This window comes from Polypterus senegalus, chromosome 10 (genome assembly GCF_016835505.1).
Source record: "Polypterus senegalus isolate Bchr_013 chromosome 10, ASM1683550v1, whole genome shotgun sequence".
In the NCBI taxonomy this organism is placed as follows: domain Eukaryota; kingdom Metazoa; phylum Chordata; class Cladistia; order Polypteriformes; family Polypteridae; genus Polypterus; species Polypterus senegalus.
Genome location: NC_053163.1, coordinates 26,644,062 through 26,668,750, shown reverse-complemented (window position 1 = coordinate 26,668,750; position 24,689 = coordinate 26,644,062). Strand labels below are relative to the sequence as shown.

At 41.5% G+C, this 24,689-nt stretch overlaps 1 protein-coding gene across 1 annotated transcript in view; it reads left to right on the top strand.

Annotated features, from left to right (window-relative positions):
* Nucleotides 1–8,755: 8,755 nt before the first annotated feature.
* Nucleotides 8,756–24,689, top strand: part of LOC120536980 (E3 ubiquitin/ISG15 ligase TRIM25-like) — a 29,876-nt gene continuing 13,942 nt past the window's right edge. The window contains exons 1-3 of the mRNA XM_039765563.1: nt 8,756–9,394; nt 14,454–14,549; nt 22,612–22,845. Coding sequence (XP_039621497.1) covers nt 8,804–9,394; nt 14,454–14,549; nt 22,612–22,845 — 921 coding nt within the window. The 5' untranslated portion in view covers nt 8,756–8,803. The remainder of the gene's footprint in view (nt 9,395–14,453; nt 14,550–22,611; nt 22,846–24,689) is intronic.

The following is a 24,689-nucleotide window of genomic DNA, read 5'->3' as shown; positions in this document are numbered from 1 at the left end:
GGACCCAAAAATAACCGTAATTTTGTTGTTGTTAGGTTGGTACTTGTAGTACGTGGTTGGGCAACTAGGGCGATCTAGTTACACTCCTCACAAGTCAGTCTGCCAAGTGCCATCAGTCTAGAAGGTTGTGATTGTGTTCAGAAGTAGTTTTGCGCAAGCGTCGTTTTTTTACGATGGCCGATTATCGTGAGCAACTAGCGGCAGTGAAATTTTGTTTTCTTCTTGAAAAAAGTGTTGCAGAAACTATTGTTATTGAAACGGTATGACAACCCTGAACCACCCACCCTACTCACCGGATTTAGCTCCATGTGACTTCTTTTTGTTCCCTCGGATGAAAAAAGACTTGAAAGGAAGGCGTTTTGCTGACGTCGAAGAGGTAAAACAAGAAACGACCAGAGCATTAATGGGCATTACTTCAGACGAATTTAAAAAATGTTTCGAACAATGGAATAAATGGTTAGATAAGTGTATTTCTACCAATGGAGAGTACTTTGAAGGAGACTAATTGTAGTTTGTACAGAAAATTAAATTAAACACGTTTTTAAAATATTTCCGGTTATTTTTGGGTCCCCCCTCGTATTTCAAGTCATCCAGTTGTATGCTTACAACATCCCATACACATGTATTTTTCTAAGAAATATCATTAAATTAAACAAAAGTGGAACATACTCGGACACAAAAAAGTATCAAAATATAATAATAATACAATACAGCTTATTTTGGTATAGTGATCTTCACTGAGTGCAGGCTCAGAGTGTTGTGAACAAATCACGGTTAAAATACAATTCCAGATTATATTAATTACTTAATACAGAACTGGCACACATATAAATGCAGATTTGTTAAAACAGACAAAGAACAAGGTAGAGACTAATTAAATGTCAATAGGAATCAACAATATCTGGCCATTAACTAGCTGATGAACAACGGTAGAAATTAAAATCGTAAAAGAGAAATCCAAAAATAACATCACAGTCCTGCAGACCTCTGCCAACTGGCCACCTACCCACTCCTGGGTTTTCTATAGTGGAGTCTGAGCTGGCCGTCCAATCTGATGAGAGAATCTTTCCATCCAATGATTCCAATGCCCCTTTATCTGAGATGACTTTTCCACATGCAGGAGAGTGGCCTGGCAGCAGAGCGGTGGCATCCAGTGCCACATCCAGATACCCAGAAAAGAAACAGAATAGAGGAGGGTTAGTAATGGTTTACAAATTTATTTGATATGACTAACAAACAGAAATGCAGTATGCACGGCTAATCAGCAGCTCTAGCCAGGGTATGCCAAACTAAGTTTGTAAGGATGTTTAAAGCTGACACTGAAGGGGCATCTCTTATATTAGCAGGCAGATCATTCCACAGCTTCAGGGCCCTGTAACTAAAAGCTTGACCTCCCACTGTGATTTTATTAATCCTTAGCATCTTAAATTGGCTGATATCTTGAGCTCTCAATATACACTTTGGTTTGTAAGTAATGATAAGCACAGATAAGTAAAGAGGCCTTGATCATTTAAGGTTTTATAAGTTGGGAGACGTTTTGAATTTGAAATTGAATTATAGACCCCCCACCTGTCATTCCTTTTATTTTCATATCCATGTCTGGAGTACTTCAGGATTTAGTGGCAGTCTATGAAACTCCTCAGGTGAGCTAACATTCTGCTTCTTGAAGCATCTCAGATATGCACAAATACAAGTCAATTGAAGACCCACCTCTCCTCCGCATTCATTGGTCAAGAGTCCTGTCTTCAATTCAAAAGCACAATCCAGTGTGAGCGAACTTTCTGTTTGTGGAAGATACATGTGTTTTGCATGTTGTGAGCATACGACTGTAACGTAAGATTTTTTTGGCGGACATTTTTAATATTCATTGCAGTTGTCGAGCATTGGGTCACCGTAGGCTTGAATTCTCTCAGAAACTTTGTTACATCTGTTCTGCACAAAAATCTGAAATTAAAAATTTTCATCTGTCATCACTACAAAACAAATGGAGTAAATAACAGATGAAAAGTTTTTTGGTAGGAGAATTCCTTTAAAGGGTCTGAAACCACTAGGGGGGTGTTGCAGCACCCCAAACCTCAGACACAACAGCACAGACACAGTTCCAGATGTCAATAAATAGATTTATTGCCATAAATACCTCAACACACTCTACAGCTCCAGCTTCCTTACTCCACTCCTCCCAAATGGGCTTCATCAGGTTAATTTCCTGACTGAAACAGTGCTATTGCATTGCTTCCATGAAACACTTCGGGGACAGGCAGAATCCTCCACTCCATCAGCTTTCCCTAGTGGCACACCAACAAGGCTGCACACCAACACTACCAATCCCATTCAGCCCTGTGGGTGTACATGGCAGAGGGGGGTTGTCATCCAGTGTACCGAGGAAGCACGTGGCATGGGAAGCAGTCTCCCCTTATAATGGCTAGAAAAGGTACCACTAGTTGGGATGTTCTTCAACTTACATTGTTCATTTAAAAAAGCATCCCAGCCAGGTAAGGATGTCAGCCAACCAATGTTATCTATTACAAGGGACAATGAAAAATAAGTAATACATTAGGCATCTTTTTAATATGAATTTGGGGTACTGCACATGGGTTAAAGAGTGAAGAAAGTGTTGACAATTAAGGGAGCAAACTACACAGAACAAAAGGCAAACAAATAGGAAAACAACAAACGAGAGGTAAGCATTTCAAGCTTTGGCTGATTTGTAAATGTAAAAAAATCACACTGCTGTGCTACACTGAATCAATCTAAACATTGTCACAAAGCTGAGACATACTCAAAGAAAGGTTTGGGGCAGCCACCCGTATATTCTGGTATCCTGGCTGCAAAGTCGTTTTTTATCACAATCAACAGCACTGATGTGCATACAAATGAGTCCAAAACAAGACTGAGGGAAAGGGGAAAAAGGGCAGGCTTTTAAAGGGGAAGACAGGAAGTGAGGTCATGGGAATCGGGCACGTGTTCGTCACTCATTGGATCAGGCCCGGAAGTGACATCAGGGGGGCCGGCGCCGGTTAGTTCTGTCTCCATTGGTTCGGTCCCGGAAGTGATGTCACGAGAGCCAGGTGGAGTCTCCCAGGGATGGTCTACAGGGAAGTGAGAAAAAGAGTCAGTGCACTCTGCCACAGCCCGGCCTGTCTCAGAACTGCCGTCACTCAAGCCCTTTAGCTGCCTCACATGCGCACGTGTGTGTCAACATCCTGACAAATTTTCAGATTTTATGTTAAAAGTAGCTTTGCATGTTAATACTAAAATTATTACTCATATATCAATATTTCTCCAAATGTTATATTGTACAACAATGTAGCTTAAAAAATATTAAAGTTCATTACTGACCTTTGGAGTTTGGAGTTATTTGCACACTCATCGTCACCAAATTATCATCTTAAGGCAGTGATGGAGAACCTATGACACGTGTGTCAAAGGGGACACACAATGACGTTTTGGGTGACACTTCAGTGTTCACCAAGACCCAAGATACCAAAGGAGCTGAACGAATAAAAACATAAGAAATAACAAAAAAATGAGACCTTGCAGCACCCAGAGCTTAAAAAGGATTCTCATGAACCATACCAGCCAATCATTTGTCATCACGGCAGCCGCAAAGTTCAGTTGACTTCTAACCGCCGCACTGGAAGCTCATTTTCATGGCGCAACTGCAATATCTGCAACTGCAGGCTCCAAAATGAGCTCTTGTGTAAAATCTGCATTTATACAGTGCATCTGGAAAGTATTCACAGCGCATCACTTTTTCCACATTTTGTTATGTTACAGCCTTATTCCAAAATGGATTAAATTCATTTTTTTTCTCAGAATTCTACACACAACACCTTATAATGACAATGTAAAAAAAGTTTACTTGAGATTTTTGCAAATTTTTTAAATATAAAAAAATTGAGAATCTCTGAACTGCACAATGAAACAAAATGTATGAGTGGGGACACCAAGGGGTGTACAGCTCCCCAAACCCCAGACAGAACAGACACCAAGCCCAAGTTCAGCACACAAGTCACTTTTAATAAGAGCTGGGAAACGTTTCTCCCTCGTTTCCCACCTTATACAGCATAGTACGTTAAGCGAAGTCCAACATCTCTTTGTTGCCTCCACCCCTCTTCCAGCAAGCTTTGTCCACCTCCTCCCGACTCTGGCTCCCTCTGTGAGGTGGCTGGCTCCTTTTTAAGCCACATCTGGGAGCACTCCAGGTGGTTCGTTAGGGAGGTCTGGAATTTCTCCCATGTATGGCTGAAGCCCAAAGTATGGCTCTGTAGCTCCCACAGCTCCCCCTTGTGGCATCCACAGAACCCAACAGGGCTGTGCTGGCAAATAGTAATTCCCATACAGCCCAGTGGGAATCCAAGGCACCATTGCAACCCCCAGGAATGGCTGCCAAGTAACAGTCCTCTCCACCTTTCATTTCGGAGGCATCCCGGTCAGGTAATGGCGCCGGCTGCCATCCGTCACTTGGGTTAACCTTTATCTCGTACATATCCCATACATACTACATTTGTGATATTTTCACATACCTACAAGATATGTATGAGATAAGGGTTATCCCTTAATTTTTTTTTTTCATTGTGCAGTTCAGAGCTTCCCTAAACAAGAAACTGCTGCAGAGGTAATGAAGTCATTAACCTCAAAGACTATTTCTGTATACTGTCTCTATGCTGTAGAGTCTGCAAAGGGCAGTCAGTGCTGACACTGTTTTTTCTCCACTTTGGCTAAGAGCAAGTAGTCTCCATTTCTAAGTGTGTGCTGTTTTTCCGTTTCTCTCAACTGTCCCTCCTAATCCCTTCTAAAGCTAGCTTATTTTCCATGTTATACTTTTTCGAGTCCTTATTCTCGGCATTAAACAACATTAAAATGGACAAAAGAAACTGACTGACAGATGAAGTTAGTGCTGCTTGTATGGGCTTGAAGTGCAGAAAGGGCTTACTTTGAATTTCAGACGTATCTATTAAAACTCAGCAACAATGGAGCCATTAATTGATGTCAAATCAAATGCAATGTGTTTCATATATTATTCAGTTCAATTTAAAATTACTATTAAAAGTAGGGTCATTTTTTTAGTGCACTATTTTAAGCCCAATTATCATTGCACATATAATATTTTGTATTGTAAAATTTTTCTTTTACTTTTATAATACATAGTATCACATATGATTGGGCTGTTATTATTATTATTATTTTTAATAAATGAATGTGTAAAGAATTATTTCTCTTTTGTTTAGAGGCAGGCGACACGCCAGCATAGTCAACTTAGGTATTTTCAGAATTTTTGACACGCCAAGCCCAAGAAGTTCTCCATCACTGTCTTAAGGTGTTTCTGGTCCCTTTCTTCACAATATGACTGTTCTGGTATACCAAATTCCTCCTATTTACACATAGGAAGTAAAAATGCTAGGTTTGAATACACAATGGGCGGTCTGAAAATCAAGAGTACACCTTATGAGATGAATTTAGGAGTCGTAGTGGACTCTAAGCTATCGACTTCTCGACAGTGTTCAGAAGCCATTAAGAAGACTAACAGAATGTTAGGTTATATAGCGCCCTGATGTGTGGAGTACAAGTCCAAGGAGGTTATGCTCAACTTTTATAATGCACTGGTGAGGCCTCATCTGGAGTCCTGTGTGCAGTTTTGGTCTCCAGGCTACAAAAAGGACATAGCAGCACTAGAAAAGGTCCAGAGAAGAGCGACTAGGCTGATTCCAGGGCTACAGGGGATGAGTTATGAGGAAAGATTAAAAGAGCTGAGCTTTTATAGTTTAAGCAAAAGAAGATTAAGAGGAGACATGACTGAAGTGTTTAAAATTGTGAAGAGAATTAGTCCAGTGGATCGAGAGGTCATCAAGAACATGGGGAGACAGTTGGAAACTTGTTAAGGGTAAATTTCACACAAACATTAAGACGTTTTTCTTTACACAAAGAACGATAGACACTTGGAATAAGAGATCAAGTAGTGTGGTAGACAGTAAGACTTTAGGGACTTTCAAAACTCGACTTGATGTTTTTTTGCAACAAATAAGTGGATTGGACTGGTGAGCTTTGTTGGGCTGAATGGCCTCTTCTCATCTAGATTGTTCTAATGTTCTAATATCCTTTCGTTCATGTATCAGGCTTCCTCATTGCAAGGCTCTATAAATATTAAGAGAGATGTAATGGTGGTGTGGACTCTGCTTTCTTCTTAGTGATGAAATAGTTGGAATTACACTAAAGCTTTCTTAAGGGCAATATTTTGGGTGTGTTGTTTTGGGGGCTGACGCCCAATTGAGAAACAGCTGGTGTCAAACCATTAATTAACATTGGCTGAACCGTTTTGGTGTTGCACCCCACCTACTCTTTTGCAGCCCTGTTTCTTGCTGCCAGCTGGTTGTGCCAGTAAAACCTCCACAGGAAGGCATCTGGGGAGGCATCAATATCAGATGCCGAACCACCTCAATTAGCTTCTCTCGACAAAAATTGTCAGTGGGTCTCCCAGATATCTACACTTCTCATCCTTTCTGTAAGTGAGAACCTGGCCACTCTGTGGAGAAGAGGTCATTTTGGCCACTTGTATCTGTGAGCTCATTCGTTCAGTCATTACCCAAAGCTCATGACCATACGCGAGGGTAGGGACATAGATCGACTGGTAAATCGAGAGCTTTGCCTTCTGACTCAGCTCCTTCTTTACAATTATGGATTGATATAGTGACAGCACCACCCCTATCCTCATCATGTTGTAACAAGCCTACATTGCACTAAAATTGGGTTTGCTCTCTTGACTGCCGTCACAGATGATGATAAAGGAATATCCCTTCATTATAGGTGACGACTAAGTCAGGGAGGACCCTGCCTGGTAAGAATTCTAGCTGCCTGGAGCAGGCTTCATGTTTCTATGACGACTGAAGCAGGAAATGGGACGTTTCAGCAGGAAACTTTATTTTTAAGGGGAACAGCTGACCAAGAGGAAAGGAAAGAGAAGCAGAAGGCAAGGAGCTCGGCTATCTAAGCCTAAGAAGACAGCGAGATCGAAGTTCAATCAGGGACATCTGCTATTTATGGGTAGCCACCGAATAACAAACAGCGTTGTGAATCCCCGAGAAGAGGCAAGGGTTTGGTTGTATGGCCCAGTGGTTCCCCAGGTGCTCTCGTTGGTGAGTTGGACTCGCTCTTAAATTCTTCAGGATAGCAAGAAAGAAGCCATATCCGCCTACTATCAATGAGAACTGGATTCGTCGTCGTTTCTCACAAACTATGCTTAATCATTCTCTTTTCGATTATCTTTTCTTTTTGTGTGTGTATCGTACCAGGGTTTAAATGTTTGGCCGCTGTTGGGTAGGGAGGTTCGAGAAGGCGTCCGGGGAAAAAGGGATCACAAAACAAGCACCCAGTCACCTTTCATGTACATGTACAAACGCTGGATTCTGGATTGCGATACACTTGCATATTTAATCAGTTTAACTATCATCTGGGTTTCTTTCAAATATTGGCGGGCACAGGGAGGTGGGAAGATGGGTCAAGGACTGAATATTTTTAATGCTGATATATCTCTCGAGCATCGTCCACTTCCCTCTCGGGTGGTGAAGTGTAGCGATCGCACCCTGATAAGGCGATTGTTACAATGTCAGTCTCACCATCCCTTTTCCCATCACGTGTGAACAAGACCCCAAAGTACTTAAACTCGTCCATTTGAAGCCATATGGTATCTGACCTCCCACTTGGAGATGACAGTCCACCTTTTATCCTACTGAGGGCCATCACCACAGATTTGGAGGTCTGCATCTGCTTCAAACTTAGTCACAAACTGCCCCAATGCCTGCTGGAGTTCACAGCCTGATAAGCCAACAGGACTACGTCATCTGCAAAAAAGCAAAAGCCTATTTCAGAAGTGATTTATTAATAATATGTGTTGGGGACATTATGAACATAGGGCTTCATGGGACTTGAAGATTTTGTCATTGACTTTTTGAGATTGTTTGCTGGTCACCAAAACACTCCTGTTAAATAAAAAGTTTGTCATCTCTGTTCTTCGTGAAAACATGAGATTACATTTCTTCTTAGCTATGGAGTAAGTCAGTCAGTCAGCCATTATTCAATCCACTATATCCTAACACAGGGTCACAGGGGTCTGCTGGAGCCAATCCCAGCTGGCACAGGGCACAAGGCGGGAACAAATCCCCAGACAAGGCGCCAACCCACCGCAGGGCACACACACCCACACACAAAGCACACACTAGGGACAATTTTAGGATCGCCAATGCACCTAACCTGCATGTCTTTGGACTGTGGGAGGAAAACAGAGAACCCAGAGGAAACCCACGCAGACACGGGGAGAACATGCAAACTTATGGAGTAAGTGACATATAAAAATAATATTTCTGGGAGGAGTATTCCTTAAGGAACTGTAAATATAAAGATTACAAAAGGTCTCACAAGTCCAGCTTCATATATTGTTTTTTTTCTGTTCATGGCAGCGCTCCTTGAGTTTCCCCACTGTGTCATGTCAGAGCTATCAAAAGCAGTGTGGCAATTAAGTTCATAATAGCCATTTTTGTGTTATTAAAAATCCAGAGAAATAACTAGGAATAGAACGGAGAATTGCCGTAGATCTTAGAAGTAATGTGTGAGCAACATTTATAAAAATGAAAAACGGCAGCCCCATCTGGCAAATAAAGCAAGCCCTCTAATTCCCTTAAAAACAATCCTTTGTTATTCTCACTTGGACTCCATCCAAAGATTCATGCCATGGTTCTTAAGTTTCACTTTTGTTTCTTCTAAACCTGCCACAGCTTCCAAGTCACTTTCATTTTCCTCACTTCTAGCAATGGCAGGAGTAAACATTTCAGCATCGGATGACCTGGTGACTTGCCCGGTGTGTTTAGACCCTCTGAGAGATCCCGTCTCTCTCCCATGTGGACACAGCTACTGTATGAAGTGCATTTCAGACTTCTGGGATCAGAACAGAGAGTGCCGATGCCCTCAATGCAGGCAGCCCTTCTCTCCGAGGCCAGAGCTGCGCAGAAACACCGTGTTGGCTGAGGTCGTGCAAAAATTAAAGAAGGCCGAACTCTCAACTTCTGAGATGTCCTCTCTGCCTCCAGGTCATTTTGAATCTCAAGTTGTGGAGTGTGATGCCTGCACTGGGACAAAGCTTAGTGCGTGTAAGTCCTGTCTCACTTGTTTGGCCTCCTTCTGCGAGACTCACATTCAGTCGCATTATGAAATTCCTGCCTGGAGAAATCACAAGCTAGTAAATCCTATTGGGAGCATGCAGGATAAAATCTGTTCAAAGCATCATAAAGCCTTGGACATTTTTTGCAGAACCGATGATATGTGCATCTGTTATTTGTGTGTAGCCACCGGACACAAGAGTCATGAAACAGTGGAGCCGCAATATGAAAGAACTCTGAAAGAGGTGAGTAGATTGAGCTTTTTAAGGGGGATTTTCCCAGCAAAAATGATAACTTAGTGGCACTTATCTATAGTACCTTACAGAAATTTGCTTTAAACATTCAGAATCGATCTACTGCTTCACAGCTCCAGAGAGGCAGGTCCAAAATCCAAACAGCTCACTATGTTGATGAAGTCTGCACATTCTCTCCGAGTCCCTAATGGTTTTCTTCAGGTACTCAGGATTTCATTTGCACCTCAGAAATCTGCATATCTGACTAACAGGCGAAGGAAGGGTGATCTGCAGTGGAATGGTAGCCTATTTAGGGTGGGCTGGTGGTCGGCACACTGCGCTTTTGGCTTGGACTCTGGGATTGACTCACATCTCAGCCAAGTCTGCAGTCTGACTGGGTGCTGTGTTAGACTGGCACTCCATCTACTGCTGTCATTGGGTTTCACACTCTCTATCTATCTATCTATCTATCTATCTATCTATCTATCTATCTATCTATCTATCTATCTATCTATCTATCTATCTATCTATTGCATAGTGTCTTTCCTAGCTATCTATTGTGGAACGAGCCCCGGACACAGACAGGTAGACATGTTTAAGCACCACCACAAGTTTATTTACAACTAGTATTTACAGTACTAAGTGCACACACAAAGACTCCCCAAAGTCCAGGCCTCACACTCAATGCCTTTAACAACAACAACAACAACATTTATTTATATAGCACATTTTCATACAAACAGTAGCTCAAAGTGCTTTACATATTAAAGAATAGAAAAATGAAAGACACAATTATAAAACAAAATAAATCAACATTAACATTGAATAAGAGTAAGGTCCAATGGCCAGGGGGTACAGAAAAAACAAAAAAATTCCAGACGGCTGGAGAAAAAATAAAATCTGTAGGGATTCCAGACCATAAGACAACCCAGTCCCCTCTGGGCATTCTACCTAACATAAATGAAAAAGTCCTCTTTGGATTTAGGGTTCTCACGGAAGGGCTTGATGATGATGATGGTCACGTAGACTTCTGCCTTTTAATCCATCCATCGTTGTTAGAGCATCATGAAGCTTTGAGTAGGTGGAGGTGGCGCAGGCCGCCACCACAAAGAAACCGGAAAAAGAAACAGAAAAGAGAGTAGGGGTCAGTAGCGATTTTAGAGCCACCATGAATAGTTATTTTGAGGAAATTGAACATATAGAGTATCAGGATTAAATTAAATTACGATTAAAATGAAGTTATAGAAAGGCCATGTTAAAGTAATGTGTTTTCAGCAGTGTTTTAAAGTGCTCTACTGTATCAGCCTGGCGAATTCCTATTGGCAGGCTATTCCAGATTTTAGGTGCATAGCAGCAGAAGGCCGCCTCACCACTTCTTTTAAGTTTTGTTCTTGGAATTCTAAGGAGACACTCATTTGAGGATCTGAGGTTACGATTTGGAATATAAGGTGTCAGATATTCCGATATATAAGATGGAGCGAGATTATTTAAGGCTTTATAAACCATAAACAGAATTTTAAAGTCGATTCTGAATGACACAGGCAACCAGTGTAGTGACATCAAAACTGGAGAAATGTGTTCGGATTTTCTTTTCCTAGTTAGGATTCTAGCAGCTGCATTCTGCACTCGTTGCAGACGATTTATGTCTTTTTTGGGTAGTCCTGAGAGGAGTGCATTACAGTAATCTAGTCGACTGAAAACAAACGCGTGAACTAATTTCTCAGCATCTTTCAGTGATATAAGAGGTCTAACTTTACTTATGTTTCTTAAGTGAAAAATGCTGTCCTAATGATCTGATTAATATGTGATTTAAAATTCAGATTACAGTCAACAATTACCCTAAGCTTTTTACCTCCGTCTTGACTTTTAATCCTAATGTATCCAGTTTATTTCTAATAGCCTCATTGTATCCATTATTGCCAATCACTAAGATTTCAGTTTTCTCTTTATTTAACTTGAGAAAGTTACTATTCATCCATTCTGAGATACAAGTAAGACATTGTGTTAGTGAATCAATAGAATCGGGGTCATCAGGTGCTATTGATAAGTACAGCTGTGTGTCATCAGCATAGCTGTGGTAGCTCACGTTGTAACCTGAGATAATCTGACCTAACGGAAGCATGTAGATTGAGAATAACAGCGGACCCAGGATAGAGCCTTGTGGAACACCATATCGGATATCATGTGTCTTCGAGTTGTAATTCCCACAACTAACAAAGAATTTTCTCCCTGCCAGGTAGGATTCAAACCAATTTAAGACTGTGCCAGAGAGGCCCACCCATTGACTAAGGCGATTTCTAAGAATATTGTGATCAATTGTGTCAAATGCAGCACTCAGATCTAAGAGGATGAGAACAGATAAATGGCCTCTGTCTGCATTTACCCGCAAGTCATTTACTACTTTAACGAGTGCAGTTTCTGTGCTGTGATTTGCTCTAAAACCCGACTGAAATTTATCAAGAATAGCATGTTTATTGAGGTGGTCATTTAACTGCATAATGACTGCCTTCTCCAGAACTTTACTTAAGAAAGGCAGGTTAGAGATGGGTCTAAAATTTTCATGAGCCGAGGGGTCGAGATTATGTTTCTTAAGTAGGGGTTTAACTACAGTCTACTTTAGTCTTCAGGCCGCCTCCACTCCTCTCCACCAAGCTCTGTCCTTCTCCTCACCTGACTCCAGCCTTTGTATGCAGGGAGGTGGCCCCTTTTATAATCCCCAGGTGTTTCCCGGCAATCTTCCACCGACATGCCCCAGTGTGGCGGAAGTGCCGGCTGCATCCCCGGAAGCACTCCGGGTTTCCCTGCTCCTATTCCTCCCAGCACTTCCGGGTGTGGCGGAAATGCTGAGGTCCCGGTCTCTCCAGGCATTGGGGCGGCCCCTGGTGCTTTAATTTTATGATCGATTTCTCGGGTTTCAAGACCCGACTTATACACAAGTATTTACGGTAGTTGAAGCAGAAACCCTGATAACCTTTGAGTAATATCTGGATGAGATACTGAGACAGCTTAACTATTATCTATTGTGTTGGGCGATCGAAGAATGAAGGTGAAGATTAAAGGTGAGGTTTACAGTGAGGAAGACAGAAGTAAGACCAGTAATGATGTGTGGAGCTGAGACATGGACAGTAAAAGGAGCGCAAGAGAAGTTAGATGTGTCAGAAATGAAAATGTTGAGATGTGTGGAGTTACAAAAAATGACAGAATAAGACAACAAAAGTGGGAAAGATAGCTAAGAAAGTACAGGATGAAGTGGTAAGGACAAGTGATGAGGAGATACAATGAATATGGGCAACAAAACATGATGGGAATTTAAGTACAGGGGAAGAGGAAGCAAAGGAAGCAAAATTGGCGGTGAATGGGTAAAGTAAAAGAAGACCTGGAGGAAAAGGGGATGCTTGACTGGCGAGGAGGTGCAGGACTTTGCTGTACGGGGAAGTTGGGAAAGATGAAGAGGAAGAAGAAGAAATGGTGCCAGGGAGACTGAAAATTTTTACTCCAGTTTTGATCTTGTTAAGCTGGTTTAACCAGACCCAAAATAAGGAAATAAGTTCAAGTTTTAATTTGCTGCCATAAGTACAAAGTGAACAGCACACATAGTACAGTGAAATATTTACTTTCTGGGAAAAATTACTAACAAAGATACGCAAACGGGGGTCAAGATAACCTGAGGGTCTGTACCATTAATGTTGTTTAGTTATCTTCTATTCCTTGTGTGACCTTAATGGGGGTGCACCTGCACTCCAAACACCCAGATACAACCAAACACATAGTCGTGGGTTCAAGGAAAGGAGACGTATTGAAACAAAATACCATACATGTTTTTATCATCTGATAGATCAGCCACAGTTTCTTTTCTTTCCTTTCCTTCCCCACCTCCACTGACTCTGACTGCTTGAGGAAGTGAAGCGGTTGCTCTTCATCAAGAACCCTGATTGAAGCATTTTCGGGTCCGGTGGAACCTTCTTTGTAACAGGGGAGCCAGTTCCCACAAACTCCCTCCAGCAGCCCAGGAGAACCCAAGAAGGGCGGCCCAGCAAAACTCCATCTCCCATACAGCCCTGTGGCTACCCAAGAAAAGAGGAACACTGCCACCCGGCATCCTGGGGGAAGGCTAAGTCTGGGGAGGCAGTGGCTCTCTATCCTTCCCCTCAGAATGGCCCCCTGACTGGGAAAGGTCCCACTAAGCACCCCAGTTGGATGCCCGTCCATCCATGTCTTTCCTTTACCTTGGCTTCCTGGCCCGGTAAGGAAACATTGTTATGGCAGAAACACGCTGCTCAAAGAAGGCACTCAGAGATCTCAGGATGTGCAAGCAGAATGAAGCTTTATTACGTGATGTACACATGGTCCCAATTCAAATGAAATGAGTGCCCAGCAATGGAACCATCTTACTTTTATTTATAGTTCTTATCAAAAGCTGACCTTACTCAACTCAGACATCTGACTCCAAGCTTCTTTTTGCCATGCTCCAGCCTCTAATTAGTTCCACCAATATTTCCCAGCCTACTAAACGTAGCACCCTATCGCATCCATCATGGCCACCTGGCAGGCCCTCTCCCCACCTTGAACCCGTCCAGTTCCTGCCACCATTATCTCTAGTCCTCGGCTCACGTTCACCACCTGGAAAGAAGTTGGGGGATTCTTCCTTACAGCCTCTCTCTACACACCTGACCTTGGCTCCTGAAGTACTGGTGGCTTCCAGCTTGCAAAATCAAAAATAAAAATACTTTGTGATTTAACCCTTGCTATACTAACGTGCGCTTGGATATGATGCTCATTTCCATATATGATAATGATTTTCCTTGAATATATACAAATCATCAACTTTAAGAATATACTTTTCTATACCATCTACTGTGTCCAGGGTGCCAGTCAACACATGTCTTCTATGGCACTTATAATTATAACATTTTGCATAGTGTGTTGTGCTGATGCTCATTATGGAATATATGATTATAACAAGGTAAGTTAATGTAAAAATAATTTTCCACACATTGGATTTTCACTTCACTGTAAAACGGTAGGCGGACGCAAATGGCTCGAGACAAAACTCCAACCTCCTTTGTTTCAGACCCTGCTTGGGGAGACGCTGATACAAATCAGAGAGAAAATCCACGTGAGGGAGAGGAAGCTGGCAGACACCAAGCAGTGTGTGGACAAGATTAAGGTAATTCATTAACTCTTTGAGGGCTGAATATTTTTTCAAAAAACAGTTTCTGAAAAGCAATGGTTTCACACAGAAATCAAGATAAAACGTCTGTTGCCGCATGCTGTGGTAGCCAGTTTGACAAGAATGTGCAGCAGACTTGCTGCCAAGCTGTCTTCACGTGGCTGGGGCAGCAGCAGCAATGATCATGGTCACAGTGCATTGCAATGTAGTTTCTACCTCTTATCATTGTTAAGTGGCACTTCTCCATGGCGAACATTGCCATAGGTGCATCAGCTACATGAACCCGTTCAGCACCATGATTAGCTGGGGACCAGTCAACTGAAGCTGGAACCTCACATTCATTTTTGATCACTTGTATCGAAAGTCATAGTCATAGACCAGTTCAGAGATAATAGGCAAAATGTCGTCTATGCAGTAGTTTGCATTATGCAATCATTTTGATCACTTGCCAGATGTCAGTGCCATTTTTGCTGTTGTTTGCACCTTGCTACTCACACGAGCGTAGGAAATCTTGGTCAACCCAATGAAGCTAACTTTCCATCTAGCAACAAGAGTCCAACTAAAACATAACGGTTGGTTTTTCACAGTGTACAGTTGATTACCATCATCAACTCCTCCTTTTGACAAAAGTCAACATCAGCCCTGAAAGAGTTAAGGAGACTGCCGAAATGAAACAAATGAACAAGAAAGCTTTCTAAATGTTGGCAGATGTAAGTGCTGTGGCAGGACGCCCCTGCAGCATATGTTTCAGGGAAGCAAGGATGGGAGACCCAATACCTCCCCTTGGACACTAGATGGCAGCCTCCCTGGGTTGCAGAGGTGCCTTGGACTCCCGCAGGGCATCATGGGGGTTGGAATTTGGTGCAGCCCCGTTGGGTTCCGCAGGCGCCGCCAGACATGATGGTCTTGTGGACATCTGGCCTTCAATCCATCAATGTAGGGACGGCATGGTGCACTGATCAGGTGGTGGTGGCGCAGATCATCATCACAGAAAACCAGAAAAACAACAGCAGAGAAAGTAGGGGTAAAAATGATAATTCAATGCATATACAGAATATCAGGATTACACTAAAATAAAGCTATGAGAAAGCCGTATTAAAATAATAAGTTTTTAGCAGTTTTTTAAAGTGCTCCACCATATTAACCTGGCGAATTTCTATTGGTAAGCTATTCCAGATTTTAGGTGCCTAACAGCAGAAGGCCACCTCATCGCTTCTTTTAAGTTTAGCTCTTGGAATTCTATGCAGACACTTATTTGAAGACCTAAGGTTATGAATTGGAGTGTAAGGTGAGAGGCATTCTGAAATATAAGATGGAGTGAGATTATGTAAGGCTTTGTAAACCATAATCAGTATTTTAAAGTCAATTCTAAATGGCACTGGTAACCAATGTAAAAACAAGGTGTAATGTACATACAATACATGATACAATGTAATTACAAGACAGAAAGAATTGAAACAAAAGAAATAGAGACAAGGCAGATTAAGGTAAGGCAGTTGGATAATGTATGTTTACACCAAAATGGTTACAGGATACATATCAAACCTTAATCATCCCATCCATCCATTATCCAACCCGCTATATCCTAACTACAGGGTCACTGGGGTCTGCTGGAGCCAATCCCAGCCAACACAGGGCGCAAGGCAGGAAACAAGCCCCAGGCAGAGCGCCAGCCCACCGCAGAGCCTTAATCATTTTCTCCGATATTCCTTATTAAAAAGTCATATGGCAATAGAAAGAAAGGAATTTCTGGAACAATGTGTGTCTGTTTTCAAGGGGCCTGTCCTTCCTGATTTACTGAAGTTAAGTTGGCTGTGTAATGGATATCTGTCATAGGATGAGATTATTTATTGTCAGGAACGTGCAGTCAGGGGTGGCAGAGCCTCTCCTGTCATCACGAAAATTAAAAAAAACGAATAATGATAACATAAAATAAATTTGTCCACTGGTCTGCACTATAAATTCGTTTTCTGTATGATTCCAATAACTTTGATAATTTTTCTTGTCAAAATCGCTGCATTTGCACATTTCCTATTCAAAGACAAGGGTAGAAATGTGAGGCGCAGCACTGACGAGCCTCACCTCACCTCAGACTGCGCTCTCCCTCACACACGGGGGTGATGCATGCAATTGGCGCGTGCCTGTTGCTGTTTCTCTGTATGTCGCCAATATAATGTTTGCAGACATGTTTATTATACACACAGTTTGGCTAATGTTTTTAATGAATGTGTGTGACATATTTAGTCTTGCTGATCGGACATAAAACCCCAGTGAAAAGGCACAAGGTGAGGCAGACAGTACCGTGTTGCCCTGAAGGGGGCGCATGTGAGCCCAACAGGTGCTCGGTGCTGCTGTTCTTCTATGCAGAGGCGCCAATAAGTTAGCGATATCAGAAAGTCAAGTGCACTGCAGCGGTCCGTTTATTTTATAGTTTTTATTCCGATTGCCAAAATAGAAGATTAAGACTTTTAAAACTAAAGGAAAATAAGGAGGACTTTTACAAGAAAGTGACTTTTCGTGGAGAAGGATAGGTGCATGGACTTCATTTACAAATAAACATAAGGCAATAAACGGTTTTCAGTTTTATAAAAAAATGGGATCAGACTAAGAAAAAAACAATCTAATATTTAAAAACTAAATTTGTCCTTAATTTATCCTTTTGTTTTTCTTGTTATCCTTTTGTTGAACAGTCTGTGTTAAAATTGCTTAAAACATCAAAATTAAAACACTTAAAAAAAAAAAAAAAACCTATTTCAATTAAGGTCAAATTGAAATCTGTTTTTTTTGTATATCAATCAATAATTTAATTTGTATTGAATGAGTATGAATTGTGGAGTCGCAATGGCAAATTTACAACACATGGAGGGTGCAGAGCAAATGCGCTCTCTCTGCTCTCTCACACATCGCTATAAATGTAACGTTCTTTCTTAGCCAGATATGTACCTTACCTATGTGTGTGTGTAAAGAATGTTGATGAGATATGAAACATAACCAGTATTTGTTGTGCATGCTGCCAACTGAATATAGAATAAGCTAAACTTTTGGGTTCATATATTTATAAATCTGGAGTCCATGCCTCACTTGCCATAAACCTCCCCGCACGTCACTGTTTCTAGTTCCTTTAGCATTGTCCTGTGACACACACACTTGCCTCCAGATCATCTACATCAGTCCTAATTACTTTAGCTGCATGCTTAGTAATCTGGAGATCTTTTTAAATTTTCATTTGTTAGACCAGGGGTTCCCAAACCTTTGGACGTCAAGTACCACCTGAGGTTAAGTGAGTTGCGTTGCGTACCACCCGCACCTTGTTGAAAGGGAAGGAGAGCTGTAAGGGGGGAGTTTAAACCACCCCAAAATCTGAATAAAAGTTAAAGAATTGGAAGAAATTATGCATAAAATTAATGAAAAAATCTGTGCATGTGCATAAATTGGTAAATTCCGTCCCAAAACTAAATCCAGCCTTCGGCCTGTATGTGACGCAGTTACCGAAGACGGAATGGTATCGGCTTTGTGCTTGGATCTAGTGTATACGATGCGATACAGTGGTAGTGCACGTATAACGACAAACACGAGCGGTTTCTGTGAGGCAGAGTTAACGAAGACTAAATAGTGTCGGCGTTGTGCTTTCATCTAATGACCAAAAGCTCAAACAGTGAAGAAGTTGAAGTTGACTTCCACGTATTGGAATTATGGTAGCGTTAAATGAACTAAATACTGATTTGAATAATAGGTTTTATTTATTCAGATGACGAAATTTCACACCACACTAAATTTGGGAATACATGTATTATTGTATTTAAACAGTTTCACAGGCTTGTCATAAAGGGTTTTGCACAGATAAATTAAATTTCAGGGACCGCGATGCATACCACCTGAAAAGGCTACGCGTACCACAGTTTGGGAATCACTCTGTTAGACCACTAAACTAGGCAATGAAACTGAAAGTGATAACAGACTGACTCAGACTACGATAAAAGGACAACATGAGGTCCTTGTCTACTTTAAATAGATTGAGTTTACGGAGGAGAAAATTTTGTATTTGCATTCCAGTTAAGACTGTTATCTAAGTTAGTTCCTCAGTATTTATATTCATTCAGTGTTTTTATCTCCTTCCCCAAAACAACAATGGGTGAACATCCAGATTTCTGTCTCTTAAAGTCAAATATCCTTTCTTTGGTCCTATTTACATTCAGAGTGAGAAAGATTCAGTCCACTTGATTTAGATGGGGGCTGCCATCCTGCCCAGATATGTGTCCAATGGCCAGGGTGTCATCTGCACACTTGATAATGGAGCAGTGCTCATTGTTCTGTCTCAGGTCACTGGTGTACAGAGTCAATAGTAATGGTGACAAGACACACGCCGCTGCCGCGCACTTCCTGTGTTTGAATGAATGAGATGGGGTAGAGAGGAAAATAAAGGCCGGGAAATCCTACAAGAAAACTGCAGCTTTGGAGAAGACTTGTTTTCCAGCACAACTTCAAGCAAAAAGCCAAAACTTAAAAACAACAATATTAATGTCCTGGGGCCTCATGTATAACGGCGTGCGTAGAACTCGCACTATAACATGGCGTAAGCACAAAAGCCGAAATGTGCTTACGCACAGAAAAATCCAGATGCAGGAATCTGTGCGTACTCCAACTTCCACGTTCTTCCGCTACATAAATCCCGATCAGCGTGAAAACTAACGCTCGTGCACGCGCATTATGTAACGCCCCAAATCCTCCCAGAATTACGCCTATTTGAATATGCAAATCAATATAAATCGCCCTTAAGTGCAGCCTTCTGTGAAAAGACAATGGGAAAAGCACGGGGGAAAATATAAGAATTTCAGCGAATACCAAGTGGAGGCAAAGGAAAAACATACTATTTGTTCAAATAAACCGTGGGATAATCAACAAAATGAAGTTGATCGAGTGACATAGCGTGTTGGAGAAACATGAAAGCTCACATCCACAAAATCGCACAGTGCCGGAAATAAAAAGAAGTCACATATCAAAGTCGCCGTGAAAAGCCGAGTTGTAGCCCACTGTCTGAGTGTCATATGAAAGCTTATTAGGGTACAGAGAAAAAAGGCACACGGTGGGGAAAAAGCACGAAATGTCAACTTCAATCTCGACATTTCCACTTTAATCACGTAGTTTATTTTGTCATTAAAGTAGAATAACATAAAATTCATCTTAAAATTGTTTAATTAACCAGTTTCTCAAATCACATCGTAATTAAAGTAGCACGTTAAATGCTTTGTTTTGTATTTGATCTTCTATGTGCTCTATGTGTGTGAATCACTACTTGCTTCTTAAACCGGCTCTCTTCCTCCAACTGGACACAGAATCCATTACATTCGTGATATTACAGCTCTCTGAATAACTAAAATACTGAGATGTATACGTGATGTCATTTTCATGATGATAGGAGTTAAAGCACGTTATTAAACATGTGTTTCACTTCGATGAAATAATTTATTGCAGCAGTACAATGAGGGCGGCTCTAGGCTTGTGGTGGCACTGGGCAGAGGAAGAATCGGTGGCTCCTTCGCCCGCCAATATCATGCACGGTGGATGGCCACGTATGTTGCAGACACTGCATAGCCACCTCGTGCTCATGATACAAGCATTTAACTTTTGCCGAAATTTGTCGCTGCGTTTTTAGCTGTGTTGTTATTTTCTCTTTCTGTTTTATATTCAATATATATTGGCGTAGCCGTCACTGCAGTCTGTGCTTTTCTTTCCCCAAGTAACCGATCGCCATACAATCAGCTCTATAATAGACGTTAAGCCATCTGTAAGCTTAGCGCCGATTCTTCAAAACGTTTAAAGAACATTGAAATATCTTCGTAGTACATGTTTAATTATTCTATCCTTAAAGACACTCCCAGTGAAGAATATAGATTATTTAAATGAAGTTAAAGTTTTATCTGTATAATTTAACAAACATATTTTGCTGCATTTCACCTTAAAAATGATATCGTCATCATATGTAAATACGCGCTTTATAAAGTAGCTCAGGTTGTGCGATATTATAACTGTAGTGCAAGTTTACAGTGAGGTGATTGTACTTATAAGTACAAACAGTTCTACAAGGAGCACTTGATTGGCTGCATTTAAAGTTCTTGGGATTAAACTGTTTTGAACTGCGAGGTCTGTACAGGAAAGGCTTTGAAACGTTTTGCCGTGGCAGAGATAGCGTGTGCTTAATGCCGTATACCGATAATTCTCTTTCCGATCAGCTGCTGCTGTGATTCACACTCAGATACAGTGATATAAATACTCCGAGTCGTGCAGTGAGAGTAATATGGAAAAAGATGATCCGCTGTGGCAACTCCTAACGGGAGGAGCTGGAAGAAGAAGAAGAAGAAGGAGAAGTGAGAGCAGTTATGGCATTTGGAATACTATGGCTGTTCCCTGGACCATTATATTGTTACGAGTTAATTACAATCAGATGCATTACACTAATAAACAATATGCGGTTAGTTTCTGTGTATTTATAAAGCCGCGTCATGAAAATAATGAGTAATCACACAAGAACAGTACCATTGCTTTGACGCTGGGTGCCGCCAGTTTGCAAAACCGAGCGGAGAACTTGTGTACAAGGCATGAGGTACCGTGGAAAAGTGCGTGGCTTTACGCCAAGTGTAGGTTTTATACATCGCGATTTGAACGTGGAAAAGTTCTTACGCAACATTTCTGTGCATACGCACCATTTATACATGAGGCCCCTGGAGTGGCCAAGTAAGAGTCCAGATCAGAATCAAATTAGAGAATTTGTGGCTGGACTTGAAAAAAAAGTTGTTCACTCCTGATGTCCATGCAGGCTGACAGAGCTTGAGAGGTTTTGCAAACTCAATTGGGGAAAACTGGGAAGTGTGAAGATGTACAAAGCTGATAAGGAGGCACACAGAAACGAGGCTGTCATGGCTGACAGAAGTGCATCTATTAAAAGAAGGAGATGAATACTTATGAGATCACATATTTTGTGTTGTATATTTGTAACTCAAGTATGGCAGGGTGGCACAGTGCCTTGGTTGTTAGGAGACCATGCTTCACATCCTAGGTGCTCCCTGCATGGAGTCTACATGTCCTCCTTGTGTCCGTGTGAATTTTCTCCGGGTGCCCAAAGACATGCAGATTAGGTGGATTGGCGGTGGTGAATTGCATGTGTGGGTGGACCTGCCCCCTGTCGAAGTTCGTTCCTGCCTTGTGCCCTATGCTTGCTGGGATAGTACCAAGTCCACCACGACTCTGTTAAGTATTAAGTGGGCTTGGATAATGGTAGTGGTAATTAATTTAAATCACTTTAAAAAGATTTGTTTGCCCTTTATCACTAGTATCAAAAAAGGCAAATTCTAATCAGTGTGATTCAATAAAATGTGAAAACTTCCATGGAAGTGAATACTTTTTATAGGCACCATTTTGTCACAAGAGGAAGATAATAGCATGTCCAGCTGGACCCCAGCATTCAGGTCCATTACGGGCTGCAGTGAGATATTTTACAGTATATTAGCTTTTTATTACTTGTGCTAAGTCAGGGCTTCCCTGACTTCAGCTTGTCACATCAAAGCCTCAGAGGGGAAGAACGAGAAGCTGTTCATATTTACAGAAAAACATATTTGGGATCCTGGGTTCGTTTCTCGGGTCCTCCCTGCGTGAAGTTTGCATGTTCTCCCCGTGTCTGTGTGGGTTTCTTCCGGGTGCTCCGGTTTCCTCCCACAATCCAAAGACATGCAGGTTCGTTCCTAAATTGTGCTGGGTGTGTGTGTGTGCCCTGCGGTGGGCTGGCACCCTGCCCGGGGTTTGTTCCTGCCTTGCGCCCTGTGTTGGCTCCAGCAGACCCCCGTGACCCTGTGTTAGGATATAGCAGGTTGGACATTGACAACTGACTGACATATTTGGGATTTCAAGCTGATTCACCTAATGATTGTATGCAAGAAGTATATCGTTTTTTTCCTTCATATAAAACAAAACAAGAATTTGCATTGTTTAATGGGGCCAATTCAGCATCTTAAAACAAATATTTTGATTGCATTATCCTAAGTAATCACCTTCTCCTTCCAATCAGGTCTCTGCAGACAGGGAGGTGCAGATGAATAACCAGAGCTTGGCTCATTTCATCTCCACTCTGGAGCAAAAGTGTGCCACAATGACACAGCAGGTCAGAGAGCAGGAGAAGAAAGAAACCGAAATGAGTAAAGAGCTTATGGAGCGCCTGAAGAAGGAAATCGAAACGCTGAAGAGGAGAGATGGCGAGCTGATTGAGCTTGCGATGACAGATGACCACATCTACTTTCTACAGGTGATCATTAGTCATCTATCCGTCCATCTTTTAATATTCTTGATATGATTAGATTAGATAAACGTTATTAATCCCAAAAGGGAAATTCAGATGCAAATAGCAAGAGAAACATAAAAACCAAGGATATACTGTATAGTTGTACTTGAAAGTTTGTGAACCCTTCAGAATTTTCTATATTTCTGCATAAATATGACCTAAAACATCATCAGATTTTCACTCAAATCCTAAAAGTAGATAAAGAGAAACCAGTTAAACAAATGAGACAAAAATATTATACCTGGTCATTTATTTATTAAGGAAAATTTTCGAATATTACATATTTGTGAGTAGCAAAAGTATGTGAACCTTTGCTTTCATTATTTGGTGTGACGCCCCTTTGCAGCAATAACTGCAACTAAACGTTTCCGGTAACTTTTGATCATTCCTGCACACCGTCTTGGAGGAATTTTAGCCCATTCCTCCGTACAGAACAACTTCAACTCTGGGATGTTGGTGGGTTTCCTCACATTAACTGCTCGCTTCAGGTCCTTCCACAATATTTCGATTGGATTAAGGTCAGGACTTTGACTTGGCCATTCTAAAACATTAACTTTATTCTTCTTTAGCCATTCTTTGGTAGAACGACTTGTGTGCTTAGGGTCGTTGTCTTGCTGCATGACCCACCTTCTCTTGAGATTCAGTTCATGGACAGATGTCCTGACATTTTCCTTTAAAATTCTCTAATTTAATTCAGAATTCATTGCTCCATCAATGAAGGCAAGCCGTCCTGGCCCAGATGCAGCATAACAGGCCCAAACCATGATACTACCACCACCATGTTTCACAGATGAGATAAGGTTCTTATGCTGGAATGCAGTGTTTTCCTTTCTCCAAACATAACGCTTTTCATTTTAACCAAAAAGTTCTATTTTGGTAACATCCGTCCACAAAACATTCTTCCAATAGCCTTCTGGTTTGTCCACGTGATCTTTAGCAAACTGCAGACGAGCAGCAATTTTTTTTTGGAGAGCAGTGGCTTTCTCCTTGCAACCCTGCCGTGAACACCACTGTTGTTCAGTGTTCTCCTGATGGTGGACTCATGAACATGAACATTAGCCAATGTGAGAGAGGCCTTCAGTTACTTAGAAGTTACCCTGGGGTCCTTTGTGACCTCGCCGACTATTACACGCCTCGCTCTTGGAGTGATCTTTGTTGGTCGACCACTCCTGGGGAGGGTAACAATGGTCTTGAATTTCCACCATTTGTACACAGTCTGTCTGACTGTGGATTGGTGGAGTCCAAACTCTTTAAAGATGGTTTTATAACCTTTTCCAGCCTGATGAGCATCAGCAACTCTTTTTCTGAGGTCCTCAGAAACCTCCTTTGTTCGTGTCATGATACACTTCCACAAACATGTGTTGTGAAGAGCAGACTTTGATAGATCCTGTTCTTTAACACTAGAATTACCAGAGCCTACGAAAAAACTCGTAATTCCGTCCCATCTTAAACTGCTTCTTAAATCCCTTCACACCTCTCCGCCAGCGCCCTTTGTCTTCTAAATGTGCTGATAAAGAGAAGCCGGCTATTCCATCCCCCACCAATTTAGAACGTGCACGAACTTCTCTCAGCTCATGCCTTGATTGAGTATCTGGGAGTGAAGTGGAGTTTTAGAGTGAAATAATAGATCGTTGTTTGGAACACACGCATTTCATGTCTGTTCCGTTTCTACAGTAATCTGTGTCAACACATTGTTAAAACAGAAACTTTTTTTATATTCTAGTAGTAGATGACAAAATGTAGGCATAAACTATATAATGTATGAAGCCTGAAGTCCAAATAGCAAAGAAACATTTTCACAAGAATAA